This window comes from Coenobita brevimanus, chromosome 54 (genome assembly GCF_032717465.1).
Source record: "Coenobita brevimanus isolate Jiangsu-jjx chromosome 54, ASM3271746v2, whole genome shotgun sequence".
NCBI classification, from domain to species: Eukaryota; Metazoa; Arthropoda; class Malacostraca; order Decapoda; family Coenobitidae; genus Coenobita; species Coenobita brevimanus.
Genome location: NC_137007.1, coordinates 11,802,979 through 11,819,793, shown reverse-complemented (window position 1 = coordinate 11,819,793; position 16,815 = coordinate 11,802,979). Strand labels below are relative to the sequence as shown.

The window sequence follows — 16,815 nt, the reverse complement described above, 5'->3', positions numbered from 1 at the left end:
AGTGGGGCAAAGAGGCTGTAGAATGGCTTTATGTTAGTGTTAGTCCTTTCTTACTGAGTCTTTTATTTTTTTTTTTCCCCCCCACAGTTGCATGCAAAGAATACACTGACAGTGATAATGAATTGTAACTAGGCAGACATGGATTGGAAGTTATATTATATACATTCAAGCTTTGTTTTATGGGTCCAGTTGGGCAACTAATCCATACAGCCAAGACAACACTCTTTTCCTCTGGAGAAATGACTCTCCTCACTCAGTACCATACACATGAGTCGTGGGTGTGATATGCTCGTGTTTTTACTTCTCTCATCACCCCATCCATATATATATATATATATACTGAACAACCATGGGGACATTGCACAACTTTGTTGCATGCCCACACTGATCGTGAACCATTCACTTAGATGCTCATTTACCCATACACATGCCTCACTACCATCATAAAAACTCTTGATGGCACCTAGCAGCTTATCATCTACACTGTATATGTGCAAAACCTTCCACAATCCTTCTTTGTCTACACTGTTGTGTGCTTTTTTCAGATCCATAAATGCCATAAACACCTTATACCCTTCTCACAAACATTCTCCACTATGTCTCACAGCAAATATTTGATTCACACATCCTCTGCCTCTCCTAAAGCCACCCTGTTCGTCACTCACTAGAACTTCTGATATCTCTCTTACTTTATAATAATTCTTCCATATACCTTCCCTACAACACTCAATAAACTTCTGTCTATCTATCTATTGCCAGACGCCTCAATCCCGTTCGGGGTGGCCACAAACAAATCGCCTCCACGTCGCCCTGTCCCCCGCCATTTCACTGCCCCGATCCCAACTCACACCCCCTTCTCTCATATACCTCTACACCCCATCCCTCCATCTCATCCTCGGCCTCCCCCTCCCTCTTCCCCCCTCCACCTCACACACATACACTCTCTTCGTCAGTCTTTCATCCTCCATCCTCTCCACATGGCCAAACCACCTCAGTGTATTCCTCCTAATGCTTCCTATCACATCCACATCCACACCACAATGCTCCTTTATATCCCCATTTGTCAGCCTGTCTCTCCATGTGACTCCACAGGCTCCTTTTAAATAACTCATTTCCACTGCTCTCACTCTTGACTTATGTCCTTCCAGCAACGTCCAAGCTTCACTTCCATATGTTAGAGTTGGTATCACAATACTGTCATGTAGTAACTTTTTCACTTCCATGCTCACTTCCCTGCTTTTTATCACTGCTTTCAAGGAACCAGCAACCTTTCTTCCCTGCTGTACCCTTTCAAGCACTTCACCCTCCAAACCTCCATCCTTACTCATCACACTACCCAAGTACTTAAACATACTCACATTTTCCAATTCCTCACCATCCAACCTCACTGTACATTCACTGACTTCACCTCTCTCAAAGACCATCACTTTACTCTTCCCTACATTCACCTTTAGATTCCGTTTCTTACACACTCTCCCAAACTCATCCACCAAGCCTTGCAGCTCTCCTTCGTCTTCACTCAACAACACAGTATCATCTGCAAACAACAGTACAGGGAGTTTCCAAACACTACCCTCTCTCACCAGGGCCACTCCAACATCCACTACCCTACCTTGTACCTCTTTTATTACCCCATCCATTTACAGATTGGACAACCATGGAGACATGACACATCCCTGTTTCAACCCAACCTTCAAAGAGAAAAATTCACTCAGTTCACCATCCACATGCACTGTAGCCTTTGCACCATCATACATACTCTTCACAGCATTCAGCAACTTCCCATCTATTCCATATATTCTTAATACTTACCAGAATCTTTGTCAATCCACCCTGTCATATGCTTTCTCCAAATCCAAGAAAGCTGCGTACAACTTCTTTCCCTTCTCTAGAAACTTTTCCATTAAAGATCTAAGAATGAATATCTGATCTACACAACCTCTTCCCTTCCTAAAGCCTCCCAGTTCTTCTCCAACTAATTCCTCTGTTCTTTCTCTAACTCTGTCAGTAAGTATCCTACCATACACTTTTCCTATTATACTAAGAAGACAAATGCTCCTGTGATTACCACACACTTCTTTTTCCCCTTTTCCTTTGTACTAGGGAATAATTATACCTGACTTCCAATCCTCCGGAACTCTAGCTTCCTCCCAGGCCAATCTGCACATTTTCCACATCCATTCTACCACTATCTCCCCCATGCTTCAGCATTTCACCACACACTCTATCAATTCCTGGAGCTTTCCCCAATTTAACTTTCTTCATTGCTTCCACAACTTCTGTCCTACTGATTTCTTCCTGTCTTCTCACCTCCCTCCTTCTCCCAGCCACTTATACTCTCATTACTTCCATCCTCTATGTTCAACAATTCCTTAAAGTGTTCTCTCCATCTGCTCACTTTTTCTCCCTTCTCCACTAGTAATCTACCATTTTTATCTTTCACTCCCCAGCTAACTTCACTTCCACCCTGTCTTACTCTTTTCACCTCTTTCCAGAACATTTTCTTAGTACCTCCACTTTACACTCAAGTTCCTTCCAAATTCCTCATCTGCTCTCTTCTTATTCTCTCTTACTAATCTTTTCCCCTCTCTCTTTATTTCTACATATAACTCTCTCTTCCGCCTCTCAACTTCTTCCACGCCCCTATTTCTCATCCATCCATTGTATGCTTTCTTCTTTTGTGCCACAGCCTGTCTCGCCTCTTCATTCCACCACGCTGTTCCTTGCACACGCCTCCGTCTTCTCTTCATCCCACACACCACATCACATGCTGCACATATTCCTTCTGTGAATATCCTGCACACACCTTCGACGTCCCCCGTCTGCTCCAATTCGTATTTGCCCAATCGTTCCTCCACTTCTCTCTTATACTTTGCCTTTTTCTCATCCTCTTGTAACCTTTCCACTCTCCTTACAAATACTCCTTCTTCCCGTCCTTTCCTTCTTCTATTTCTCCATCTTAATTGGATCTTGATTCTGGCCACCACGAGGTAGTGGTCAGAAAGTCCACTCCCCCAACCTCTATAAGTTCTTGCATCCATTACACATTTTCGCATCCTTTCATTCACACACACATAATCAATCATTGCCTTCCTTTCATTCAGTTCACCACCCACCCTTCTCATCAGTCAGTAAACTTATGTCACAATAATTCTTGCACCCACTTCACTCACCTTTATTTTTGTACAGGGGTACAGTCACAGCCTTTTTCCATTCTGTTGGCACAGTTTCACTCATCCATGCCTTCTTACGTATCTCCAACAAGCACTTCATTCCGCTCTCTCCACTACACTTGATCATCTCTCCATACACCTCATCAACCCCAGGTGCTTTCCCATTTTTCAGCAGCTTCACCTGTGCGTGTGTCATGTTTCCTGTTACTGCCTGCCTTCTCTGCGCACCCCCAGAACCAGTCATGTTTACTGCTGCTCTGCTCTTTCTATTCCCATTCATCAGGCTTTCAAAATATTCTTTCCATCTGGTCCTTACTTCATCCTTATGGGTTAATAGTCTACCACTTGCATCCTTCACACCATCACATTTCTTTCTGCTTTCACTTCTACATTTCCACACCAGTTTCCAGAATAACTTCCTATTTTCAGAGTAGTTTACATCCATTTTTCTTCCGAATCATCATTTACCTCCTTATTTTTCCTCTTCACTAGTCTCTTTATGTGCTTCTTGATCTCAATATATTCAGTTCTTCTTTCAATTGAACCCCTGTCCTGTAACCACTCTAGCCACTTCTTCCTCTTTTCCTTCACTGCGCTCTTAACCTCTTTTTCCTCTTCACTAGTCTCTTTACGTGCTTCTTGCTATCAATATATTCAGTTCTTTCAATTGAACCCCTGTCCTGTAACCATTCTAGCCACTTCTTCCTCTTTTCCTTCACTGCTCTCTTAACCTCCTCATCCCACCACGCCGTGCCTTTCTTCTTTGTTGTTACTCTTGCCACACCACATTAGCATTTCTTTGTAAGCAGTCCCTATATGCATTCCACAGGCTGTCCAGATTCATTTCATTCCAATTCACTGATTCTAACTCCTCCCCTATTTTGGACCTGTATTCATCTGCCAATTCTTTGATCCTTAGCTTCTCAACTTTCGGTCTTTCTCCCTGACTGCTCCTATCTCTCCTGGTTCACCTCATTCCTTTCAGATTGATCTTGCATGCCACACTCATATGATCTGACAGACCTTCACATTGTCCTCTCACAGCCCTTGTATCAGCAACCATTCCCAGAATCAACCTCTCTACGAGCACGTAATGAATCAGGCTCCTTTCAACGTGGTCCCCGTTCCCTCTATACCATGTATAGTTATGTACATCTTTGTGTTTGAAATATGAGTTACAAATGCACAACCTCCTTTCCTGACGCATATCCTTCAGTCACATCCCATTATCATTTTCTCCTGGTACTCCATTACAACCCATTATGTTATCCTCAGGATCAGTGCCTACTCTTCCATTCATATCACCCATTATGATCACTTGATAGCTCCTCGGCATTTCTCCCACTACTTCATCCAGCTCATCCCCAAATCTGTCTTTCTCACTCCTGTTCACACACGATGCATATGCTACAATCACCACCACTTTCACATTCTCAAACTTGAACTGGACATACATACCTCTCAAGCTGACACATTTGTAAATTCTCATTCCACTCTGCCATACCTCATTCATCAACTAAGCAACTCCTTCCTTGCATCTTCCTCGCCCATTCATACCCGATCTTACACATTTCACACCCTCCCACTTCACTCCACATCCTTTCATCTTTGTTTCATACAATGCCATCACGTAATATCTCACACTCTTGAACACATTCACCACTTCCACCCTCTTGCTTTCCTCATTCACACCTCTCACATCCCACATGGCCATGCGAATCTGCCCATTTGGTTGGGGCCCGGGCAGGTATTGGGCCCTCCGAGGCTCCCCAAAACAACTGCCATGATTAAGTGATTTTAGATATGGGAATCTGGGGGACACTTAACCTGGCCAAAAACCCCAGTTATATGGTTACCACCCAGTGTAGTAAATGGTTTCCTGGGTACAGGAAACCATTTGGCTTGTCACTCAGTGTAGAGACCTTAAGGCATCCCTACACAGAGTGAGTGGATGGTTATTATTATTATTATTATTATTATTATTATTATTATAATTATTATTATTATTATTATTATTATTATTATTTCTGAATCAATTTTGCAGCTTTCGTATGAGCTCAGTGGTGGAGAGGTGAATGAAGTTGTCAGCAAAGTTGCCACATGCTCCTATGCTGGGCGACAGAATAGGCCCAAGCCAGTGCTTATAGAGCCATCAGCCTTCGATTACCTCTGTCCAGAAATTGAGAAACTAATGGAGCAGTACAAGAACGACCAGACAGCTATGATATCTTAAGGTAATATCTTGATATATACAGTATACGTATTAAGGGCTATGGTACAAAAACTGTGAGAAAGAATGTGTAGAAAAGCCTACGTTTTCTTAACCCCTGAAACATTGAGCGTCGCGTTTGCGATTCGAGTTAATTTTGAATAAACGCGGGCAGGATGTTCCAGCTGGTATTGTCTAGCAGTACCACCACCCTTTAGCTACAATTAGCATACTTGACCTTTGTGCTACTGACCTCCGTTGTTGCCAAGTATCGCGTTTCCCCCCCCCCCCACATGGCCCGGCCAGCCTGGCTGTGATATATGGCAGCGCTCTGACTGCTCAGAACTGTAAATCTGCGCTCTCCTCTCACAAGCAGTTTATGCTAATAGGAAACGCTTGTTTCCTCAGTTGTCACACTAGCTTTTTTTCGCGCGGTTTGCCCCTGTTTAGCGTCAGTTTACCGCAGGCTTTCAAAGTGACATTATGGCGAGTTCTAGCTCTTCCGAGTCAGTGCGAGCGGCCGTCAGGAACAAGAATAAAGTGACGGGCGTAAGGCAGAATAAATAGTGCGCCGCGGTGATCTTTTGGGAAGTAATATGATTGAAAATAATGTAGTATACGTGTTTTTAGCTGTGAAAATGGAAATGTTTGTTGAGTGACGGGAAGACCGCCGCCGCGCTTCATGTCAGCCGTACGCTTCGTTGATTTTAGCCTTATTTTCAGTGCTTATTGTATAAATACGGATTCCAAACTACCTGTATGTTGTAGTATAAAGTTTACTGTGACAGAATGAGGCTGTGGTAGAGGGGAAACCAGGTTGCTGGAGGTGTGAAAGTGAAGATTTTGTTACCCAACTTTTGCAAGTCTCCACAAGTCCTTGGGTAGTCCATGAAGGCTCAACACCTGTCTCTGGAGAAAGCTGAATGTAAGTACTATCTGCCATACCAAGTATAATGTTCTAGGCTTAAACACTGATTTTTGGCTAATATTTTCCTACAGGTACTCAGACCTCGATCCTACCCCGCCACCCGGGGGGAGGTCGGCTGTCAATGGCCGCGTTTTAGGAGTTAAGACAATTTCTGAAGCATACGATGATGAAATGTGCTATCTTGCACATCCTTGTTGACATTGGTGTAATGTGGGGTGCAGACTTTTTTTCTTGTTTTTCCAAATTTTATTACACCATTTTTGTCATCTTGTATTCTCCAGTTTTTTAAATTAAGTAATTTATTTATTTAATTTTTTATTGAACTTAGCTCGGACTTCTTGAAGAACAGGAATAAGATGTAGTGTTCTGTAATCCCTTCATAACTTGGGGGCTTTCTAAATTAGAATAAGAATAAATTGTCCAGTAGTAACAATTTCCAAGAATAATGATGTCAGTCAACTAAAAAAATATAGTTAATTATTGAGTAGGGCTTTACATAATTAATTTCCAGTTACAGTGTTTCAAAAATTTGACCTCAGGATATTAAATTTATGTTTTTTCCATTTTCAGGAAGCCCCAACAAATTGAATAAAAGAGTAGCAGAAGGAAACATTTTTGTATAGAACTATGCTTTTGTTTTATAGTTGATTATTTTATATATGGAGATAACAAAGTACTATAAAGTTAATTAGAATTATTGTTGTGTAGAGGTAGGATTGTGTTTACTGTTTAAGTTTACTGTGAAATGTTTCAGAGTCAGTCATTTTTGTTTCAGTATAGTCCAGAAGGACATTGTTTGTATTTCATGTTCATATTTAGATTAAATAGAAATTCAGCATTCTGTATTTGCTGTGATACCATTAGGTTTATAGGAGTGCTTCTTAGCTTTAGCCTGTACAAACTCTTCATAACTTATTATGGTTTGTGGCAGATTTCCATGTGAACTTTATAGAGTAATGAAAGTAGAAATGAATTTTTGTTTTTTTGTCTTATGTGTTTCTCTAATAGCCTAAAGTTTTTTTTTATTGCTTGTATTTGTGAAATTATTCATTTCTATTTGGAATTTTAAATGAATCGATTGTCAGTTTTTAAAGGAAGAAAATTTGGGTTATTCCATCCATCATTCCATATTATTAGATAAATTAGGTAACAGGCTTAAACAGTATTCTGCAGACAGTAAGATGCATGCAGCAAGACTGTGGATTTAGTGTTCATTGTGTTATAAAACCTTTCAAAGAGGTGATAGATAGTTATAGTTATAGACTGCTGACCAATTCAGTGTGAGATAGATCCCCAACTGGAGAGCAGAGAAAAGTTTTGGGATCTGAATATGGTAAAAACTCGTCTGATTTTCCACGAGACATGCCGATATCTCATACCCCTCATAATACCAGCACACCAGTTCTGAATGACATAGTGGTAGCCTATATTGAGAATACAGTACGGTATACATTGAGTATTGGTGCTTAGTTAGTGATATGGTAAGCAGCACCATATGCTTAATATAAGAAGACTTTGGGCCTCAGGGTAGTACAGTATTTGTGTCCTCTGTTACTAAGGTGAAAGAGAAGATTTTCAAAAGCCCAAAACCCCATTCTCTCACAGTAAGTGAAGTTAGAGAGCCGCTGAGGAAGAGGCATCGAGCCATTTCAGACTTCACCAAGGAATTGTAAAGTGGTGATGGAATTATTGGACCAGATTCATGTAACAGTGAAGAGGGTACTTTGGTTCTTGTCTTCAGTTAAAATGCCTCAATGCATAGTAACATTTCCTCAGTCAGGAATGTCAGTGTTTTGTCCATTTGTTCAATGAAGCACTGTATAACACAGTTCTTTGATCTTGTCTTGAATGGTGGGGAATGTCAGTTGTACATGGTTATGTTAATGCCACCACTCCCTTGTGTATGTGGCTTCATTTTGTGAAACATGGGAAGGAAGAGGAAGCAGAGCTCTTGGATATGGGCTAATGAACTGAGTGTCTTTAAAATCACTCTATCAGCAAAAATCGTTATTTGGTGCTGTCCCCCCCCCCCCCCTTCCACTTGATGCTCCTTATATGAAGTCACCCTTACAAAGAGTAGTGAAGATTAATAAAGGGATAGCCTGAGCAAGGAGGATGAGGGCCTGACTGTAATGCACCTGGACAGAGACCAAAGACTGTGTTTCTAACGAGTTGATTGGAAAAGGACTGATATCAGATTACTTAGCATGACAGCTTGGCAGCACCATGATTCACTGATGGTCAAGGCATTAGTAGTGGTTCCTGTGTCACCTGAAGCAACTGAAGACCCTGTACAGCTCAGTGAAGGGTTTAATGGCTGGAAAGGTTGAGGACTGTGCATATACCCTGACAGACTAACATGGCAGACAGCTTGAATAGGTGTTGAGACCGTGAAGGGTTTAGGTCACTGAAGAGCCATTGTGAGCTCTGAAATGGAGTTGGAGACCTGAAGGACTTTTGGTGGGCTATGCCAGATGGCATTGAGATACATTGTTGAAAGGCACTGCGACTGGTCATGTCTGTTGTGAAAACTCCTGGATGCGTGCAGCCAGTTGCACTGTTGTACTATTTCCCACTGACTGAGATCTTTGGACACTTAACGGGAGGGCTATAAGCCTGCTTGACCTGGGTGACAAGCTCTGACTACAGTCTCATTCACGGAAGGGATTGTTATGTTTACGCCTGTAGTGACATAGGTGTGGTGTTTTGAAGCAGTTAAAAGTAGGTGAGGGATGTTAGTGGTAAGGCAGCTGCTTGCATCTGATCTTGAGGTGTTGGTTGATTGTGTGGGGACCAGTGGTGACAGGATGCAGCAGCCAATGGGAGTTAGTCACATGAGTTTGCCACCATTTCCTGGGCTTCATTGTGGGTGGATACAATACCATACTCTTGACTCTGATTTTCATCCTGTTGCATGTTTCACACAGCTCAATGGCAGAAAAATACAATACTACAACTCTTCATTCTTTGACAGCATGTTTTTATGACCAGCATCATATTTTGTTGTTAATCTGTTGTTTCACCAGTGCATTCAAAACTGAGATGGGAGTTTCAGGCCAAGTTTATGTGACAATAGTATGGTGTATGATCCTTGCCGCTGACAAGTTGAGACTAATCCTAGGGGAAGACTTCCTTGGTGACATGCCCTCCTGATTTGTTATATCACTCTCACATCTTAATGACATGGTTAACCCCTAGGAGAAGCCATTTTAGTCATGAGATGACCATACCTAACCATGGCCAAAGTGTTGTACTGCACTGAAGAACAGACCACCCTCTGTGCTAACTCTATGCCAGCTCAAGTATTGCAGCACAGCAGTGCCCAACCTTTAACCCCTTAACCGCGGGGCGTCACTTTCGTGACGCTTGGGAGCAAGGGATCATACCGCGGGGCGTCGCTTTTGTGATTCTGTGTTATTTTGAATTCACCTGGGCTTCCAAGTGGGGGCTTGTATCATCTATCGGTACTGCCAATGTCCAACACTAGTCAGCACTCCTAATCTCATCTGTACTCCCATCCATTGTTGACAATTTAGCCATTTCTCCCCGTTCTTGACTCCCCTCCCTACCCCCCCTCCATTACCCTATCCTCTCGCCTGCCCGGCCATGCTACGCTAAGTAAATCTTCCCTGGAATTTTTCACTGATTTCATCCATTGAAATAAGCCCTATGTCCTATTCTTATACCAAATAATATATACAAGAAAGAAATAAGGTAAGTGAGAGTGCCATACACCTGGAATTGGCTAATTATCACCTGACAGCACCTCACGTGCACTCGTTCGCTAATTTTCGCTGTTTTTTCCCCCTTGAAATATGCCCTATAATCTATTTTCGTAATAAATATACATGTAAGGAGGGAAGGGAGAACCCTAAGTGATATTTACATTCACCTGGAACTACCTAATTTATAATGTATTGTCTAGATTTCCTGCCAATCATATCAGTGCTAGACAAAGCTGTTTCAAGATATAACACTGGTAGCTCTGAATATATATATCTCCTAAGTAGGCCTCTAATCTATTTTCTTAATAAATATACATGTAAGGAGGGAAGGGAGCAACCTAAGTGATATTTACATTCACCTGGAACTACCAAATTTATAATGTATTGTCTAGATTTCCTGCCAATCATATCAGTGCTAGACTTAGCTGTTTCAAGAAGTAATATTGGTAACTCTGAATAACCCCTAGCAGGCCTCTACACTGGTGGTCCTCCGTTATCACTCAGTTCTCTCTCAACTTCCGAAGCGAGAGTACGTATGTTTCTTCTTGCTGACTTCAAGGCCTTTTTTCACCCCCATGCAAATGGCCCTGTGACCTTTACCCCTACTAAACCTCGTGTGGAAAGAGGTAAAGGGCTGACAATTGATAAAAGAGTGACTACGATCTTTCTATTGAGTAAAACAGTGCAAGTGGAATTGTAAATAATGTGTAAATAATGTGTAAACAGCAAGTGAAAGTAATGAATGTAAATATACGTGAACAATGGAAAATAGTTTTATAAGTTATTTCAAGTGACAGTGCACAACACAGTGTAAATAAAATAGAAATGTAAATAACGTAAATAAAATAGAGAACGTAAATAGAAATGTAAATGAGTAGTATTATAAGAATACGAGTATATACCCTAGGAGTAATGAAAGTGAAAGTTTCACTCTAGCATGTCTGAATGCTATGAGTTATGAGAGTGAAGATGAAAGTGACATTCACTCTCAATGCCAGTATACAGGACGAGAAAGTGAATGCTACGTATTTTACTGAAAGAAATTGAATCCCTACAGTGACAATAAACTAATACTACTGAAGGAAACTTATGGATAAAGACTATAGATATATATAAGTGTTATATAGTAATAGAAATATAAAGTGTGAGGGGTTTTATGAATAATAAATGACAGACTACCAAGAGCGAACTAGTGCCAGTGCGACGATCAGACGCGCTCGTAATTTCCATTGCTTTCACAGTGTTTTTTTTTTAGTATGGATCCCAAACTACTTGAAAATTGTAGAATAGTGTTTATAGTGTTTGTATCTGGCTGTGGTAATCATATTACGGGTTGTCGGGAAGTGTAAAGTGGAGACTTCGTTACCCTACTTCAGAGGTCTCCACAAGTCCTACGGTAACCGATGAAGGCTCAACAATCATTCCAGGAGAAAGCTGAAGGTATGTGCCATAAGCATATATAATTTTATTATTCTAGGACTAATAACTGATTTTTGGCAAATATTTTTTGAGAGTCTGTCGGAGCCCAAATAACCCCGCGGCACACGCAAGTTATTAGTAAACAAGCCCGCGGTGTAGGGGTTAAGAAACTTAACGTACAGAGGTGAGGTGGTGGGATGAATCTTCAGTATCATGGCTAATCAAATCAAGGGAGATAGGAAATGCCTTCACAAGGATGGGGAGGAGAACCAGTGAAGGTCTACTGTATGTCCTTTGTGATCATAAGCCAAGAAAACAAGTTCAGGAGCATAAATCAGTAGCCATGTGGCAAACCTTTTTGTTGTAGAGAGGATGGACAACTGTAACTCCTTCACTCCAATTATGGAATTTGTGTTTTAATCTTGCTAATGATTGCTATTTCTTTCAGCTTGAGATGGACTTGTTGATCTGGATGGGATATAGCCTTAATTAATTTGTTCAATACTAAATCATTTTATAAGATGAATAATATCATCTGGAGGTTGCAAGAATGAATAGCTGGATTCAAGGGATTAAGACAACGCAACTGAGTACTGACTGTCCACTTGCTAATTAATGAGAGGCACATACTCCATCCATAGTGCAAGAACCAACAATCCATACGGTGGCATCTTCACACGTTTTTTCTGGTATGGATGGGTCAAATAGCCAAAAGATGCTACCCTGCAGAGGGAAAGGTACTGCCACAAAGGCTGCAACAATAATGTTGAGAAAGGCTTACCCCAGAATCACGGGGGTCTACAATAAATGCATATCTGAAAGAGGCAAGATAATGAAGAATTATATTTTACAGGCAAGGGCGGGGTTGATGATACCCAGTCATGATCTTGACCCAAAGTTGGGGTTGATGGCCCTTATAGGATTCATTGCATGCAACATGGTAGTTCAAGTGCCCAGTAAACTAGGACAATAGGGAGACATAGGCTGGCAACCCAAAGTTACCTTACTCCCTAAAGTCAACTTGTTCTCATAACTGATGATCTACAGCATTAGCTATTCGAATTAGAGGAGTTGGTGGATATTTGTCTATTGGAATAGGGTGGAGGATGTGTCAGGGACTAATTTCTGGGACCTATGTTGCATATGATACAGCCGTCCAGGGGTTGGTGCCTCCACCAAAGGTCATGTCAGCAGGGAATCGCAATCAGGTACAGTGACAACTTACATGAACTAACTCATCACTGACCTGAAAGGGACAGCTTAGTCTGCTCCCAGGAGAAAGCCCCTATGTGCTGGCTTACTTTGTTGATCCAAGAGCTAGCAGCCACAAGTGAAGTGAAAGATGTGGTCTGTTGAATCCAGCTGCTATACGTCAAGCATTGATAGTTATAGAATATAATAATCTGTCTCAACAACTGCAGTGCTTCAAGTGTTGATATATACAGGAACCTCTATATCCCAGCCAGCACTGAAAGGAGGGGGAAAATGAAGGACGATAAATTGATGAAAATAGATGATAAAGGTCATCAAAATGAACAGAAATAGTCAGTCTGGAAATTATGTACATCCAGACTGCATGTGGGGCAGAACACTTCAACTCAAATATTGCACACACAGGTCTGCCACTGGAGAGGGAAAAATTAAATAAATAAATAAATAATAATGTTATCCAAATAAATCTTTCTAAATGAGATACCACAGCTATAACATGGTCAGTTAAACTAAATGATTATGTTCCTCAGTGTCCATGACAAGACAGGTGTGGGAATCACATCATATGGCAGCTGATTTCAACATTGACAAATCAAGAGGAAGGTTGCCATGGTTTGTGAGGGATTTTTACTGGAGATGAAGCAGTGAAAGCATTACAAGTGGGGGAAGCTTCCTCCCATAACCCTTTAAAATGCCTGGTTGATATCTTGAGGGAAAAATCTCCTCTTCAGGATGCTTGCAAAAAGGGAGTATAATGAAAAAAAACAAAAAATTGTACTTTGCAGTTTGATAGACATAATATTTACACTGCTTTTCAGCTATATTACAAAATGTACAAAATGACACAATTTGTGTTGGTTTTGTAATGCCTTCTTAAAGTGGTCCACCCAAGAATTTCAATAATCATTCACAAATGGAATTACTAAGGATCCAGTTGCTTTCTCATGTGCATTCATATCCCCAAGCCATTTTCTCCAGTCAGATATTCCAAGTACTCATCTACATCCACTTTGATTATGTCCCTTACAATTTTTCCTTTGTCACATGTTGAAAGATGGTTCTGAGCTTCAGTAATCATTCACCAACCAAATCTTGATTTTTACTGTAATTATGTGAAGTAACGGCCATACCACGTTGAGAACACCGCTTCCCGTCTGATCAGTGAAGTTAAGCAACGTTGGGTCTGGTTAGTACTTGGATGGGTGACCGTCGGGGAACACCAGATGCTGTTGGCATCCATACGTGTCAAGTGGGGTTGGTGGAGGATTAGTGCCCCTCCCTGTAAAACAATTAATTCTAAGCCCTTGGCCACCCCGTTTGGGATACATGGCGTCTGGCAATGAATGAATGAAAGAAAAACCTGGTATGTGCATCTGTGTGATTAACATAAATAGCTATACTGGACTTGTAAGATCCAGCATTATGCATATAGTAATAATGTGGTACACCCGAAAGCATTAGTTTCTCACCCCCTGATAGCCAGAGTCACGACCAGTGAGCAACCGGGGAATCGAACATCCCACACCCACTGCCCCTACCCCAACCCCAGTATAAGCATTGTTGGGTAGATGTGGGATGGCCAAAGCTAGTTATGTTACGGTGTGCCATGATTGTTTTTTATAGACAATCAGAACCAGTAGGGGTAAGTATTAATGGTATTTAATGTGAATCACTTTGCTTTTATCCACAACATACGAGTAAGGCAATAAAATGAAAGGAGACCTACAATGTATGGTTATTGTCTATATTTACATCCTATATTATAATGTTACAAATAAGTATAGTATAGTGAACATCTGTTGAAAGATATGATGTCTTTTTTTCATTTATTCTCGCTCCCACCTCCACCATTCTACTCTCTGGGTTGCTGTTTCAACAAAAAGTCTCTTTTTACCTTCTCGTCCCCCAGTCTCGCCCATTGTTAACCAGCATAAACTAAGATACTGATGAAATGATCCGTCAGGTTTTGATCATATTATCATACACCTCTGTATTAAGCATCAACAAATCAATAAACAATACTTCGGTATATCTGCCAACTATTTCATTCTGAGGTGTTACGTGACACACTGCAAGTTGGACCTTGTGTTACAAGGACATACGGTTGTTTATCGTTAATACTAGTTGTGTAGTTTTGGACGTCCATTAATTCATCGTAACGTGGCAATTCAAGCTTTACATTATAAACACGTAAGGTTTATGTTCCTGTCATTATTGGATGAACCAAACGAATTAGGAATCGCCTCTGACGAAGCACAAACTCTCTGCCTTAATGAAAATATGCTGACCTCTTGTCAAAACAGTGACACAACAACATTATGTATATGACTGTCCAACATTCAGTCATATACATAATGACATTGTGTCACTGTTGTGACGAGAGATCAAGATGTTTTCGTTTTAGCAGAGAGTTTGTGGTTCATCAGAGGCGATCCCTGATTCGTTTTGTTCATTCAATAATGTCAGTAACATAAACCTTACGTGTTTTTACCGCAAGGCTTAAATTGCCACATTAATACGAATTAATAGACGTCCGAAACCACACAACCTGTGTTAATGATAAACAACCGTATGTCCTAGTGACACAAGGTCCAGCTTGCAGTGTCATTGTTATGCGGGATGTTTTTAGTCCGACTCCTCGCCCTAAAAACGCCCGCGACTGAGCGGGGTCCTCTTTCCGGACCGGAAATAAAGCACCCACAAAGGAACATGTAATGTGAGGTGAAAAAGGTCCGACTTCTCGGTCCTAGAACACCTAACGTGTAGCGGGGTCCTCTCGAGACCGGGGCTTAGTGCAATAAAAAAGAGGTAGGACACACAAACTCCAGGCAATAACCTTTACACGTATATTACCACAGTCAGACACAGGACAAAACAGCAGATATTACAACACAGTATGTGGTAGAGAAATAAAACTGTAATGCTGCGTTTTTAAGGCGACTTCTCATCGTAAAAACACTAGCTACTGAAGCGGGGTCCTCTTTCTAGACCGGAAGTAAAGCACTAACAAAGTAACAGGACATAAAAACCAGGTAGTATACCGTATCACATCTATTACTTAGGTCCTACTCATAACAGTACACATAGAATGATATTTAGGATACAGAGACACAGAGATACAGAATTAACACTTGGCTTCACAGAATGATCATATGCACTATCATTATTACACAGGGAGATTGCGAGTATTCTTTAATAGGGTTCTTATGTCACTTGGAGGTAATATATAAATGGGGTTGTTCACTTTAGGTTCTTTAATGGGATTCTTATATCACTTGGAGGTAATATATAAATGGGGTTGTTCACTGTAAGAATACCGAGATTGAGAGTCTGGTTCAGGGATATTACTATAAAAGAGGTAGGGTGCGGATAGCGACACTCGACACTGTCACCTGGTCACGGAGACACGTACACTTATCTTTCGACTCGCCCGCGCTCCTACCTCTAGACTCACAGAAAACTCCCTGGTTCCTTAATGTGGGGAGGGACTAAAACAATTCACAAAATGCACTTTCTGCCCTGATAGCACTAGTTTCTAGTGGGCCACTGTTTTCTATATTCTCCTGCTTAAGCACTGTCACTGTTCTCCTGGTTACTGTCACTGTCACTGTTTCCCCTTGTTTCCTGGGTATAGTCACTATCACTGTTGCACTTAGGATACAGGGAGGCTCTCCCGTCTGGGGGCCTCGACTTGAGAGGCGGCCCTCGTGTTAGGGCCGCGCCGGTGGGGTGCAGGGAGGCCCTGTGGTCTGGGGGCCTCGACCTGATAGGTGGCCCTCAGGACTGGGGCCGAACAACCGGAGCAGTCGGGCCTGTTTCCTCCGACTCCGGGGAGTGAGGGAGCCTGGATCGCCTTCGTCGTGGGTTGTGGAGTCGGGCCTGGGCGTCTTGGGACTGCGGGTACCAAGAGGGAGAGGCGCCGTCAGGACTGGACTGCGGCAGCGTCTCCTATGGGGCTCCGGCAGGAACAAGGAACTCCCGGGTGTGGGCGGTAGGTCCGATATCGGGCCTTGCCACCACTCTAATGTCTCATCCGGGGCTATATTCCCAGATGGCGACAAAGGGCTCCCCGAAGGGAAAGAGGCTAGAGGAGGACTCACGTTGCCCGTGGTCTCTCGAGTGTGTCTGGAGGCCTGAGCCGGGGATCTC

The 16,815-nt window shown here is 41.9% G+C and overlaps 1 protein-coding gene and 1 non-coding gene across 3 annotated transcripts in view; both read left to right on the top strand.

Moving 5' to 3' along the window:
* Nucleotides 1-7,271, top strand: part of LOC145400931 (uncharacterized) — a 59,263-nt gene extending 51,992 nt beyond the window's left edge. For both annotated transcript variants that reach the window (XM_080273296.1, XM_080273295.1), the window contains exons 9-10: nucleotides 5,218-5,407; nucleotides 6,881-7,271. In XM_080273296.1, coding sequence (XP_080129422.1) covers nucleotides 5,218-5,406 — 189 coding nt within the window. In that variant the 3' untranslated portion in view covers nucleotide 5,407; nucleotides 6,881-7,271. The remainder of the gene's footprint in view (nucleotides 1-5,217; nucleotides 5,408-6,880) is intronic.
* Nucleotides 7,272-13,782: 6,511 nt separating this feature from the next.
* On the top strand, nucleotides 13,783-13,901 carry LOC145401159 (5S ribosomal RNA). Its single transcript, XR_013897570.1, has one exon. It is a non-coding gene; the product is annotated as a 5S ribosomal RNA (ribosomal RNA).
* The last annotated feature ends 2,914 nt before the right edge of the window (nucleotides 13,902-16,815 follow it).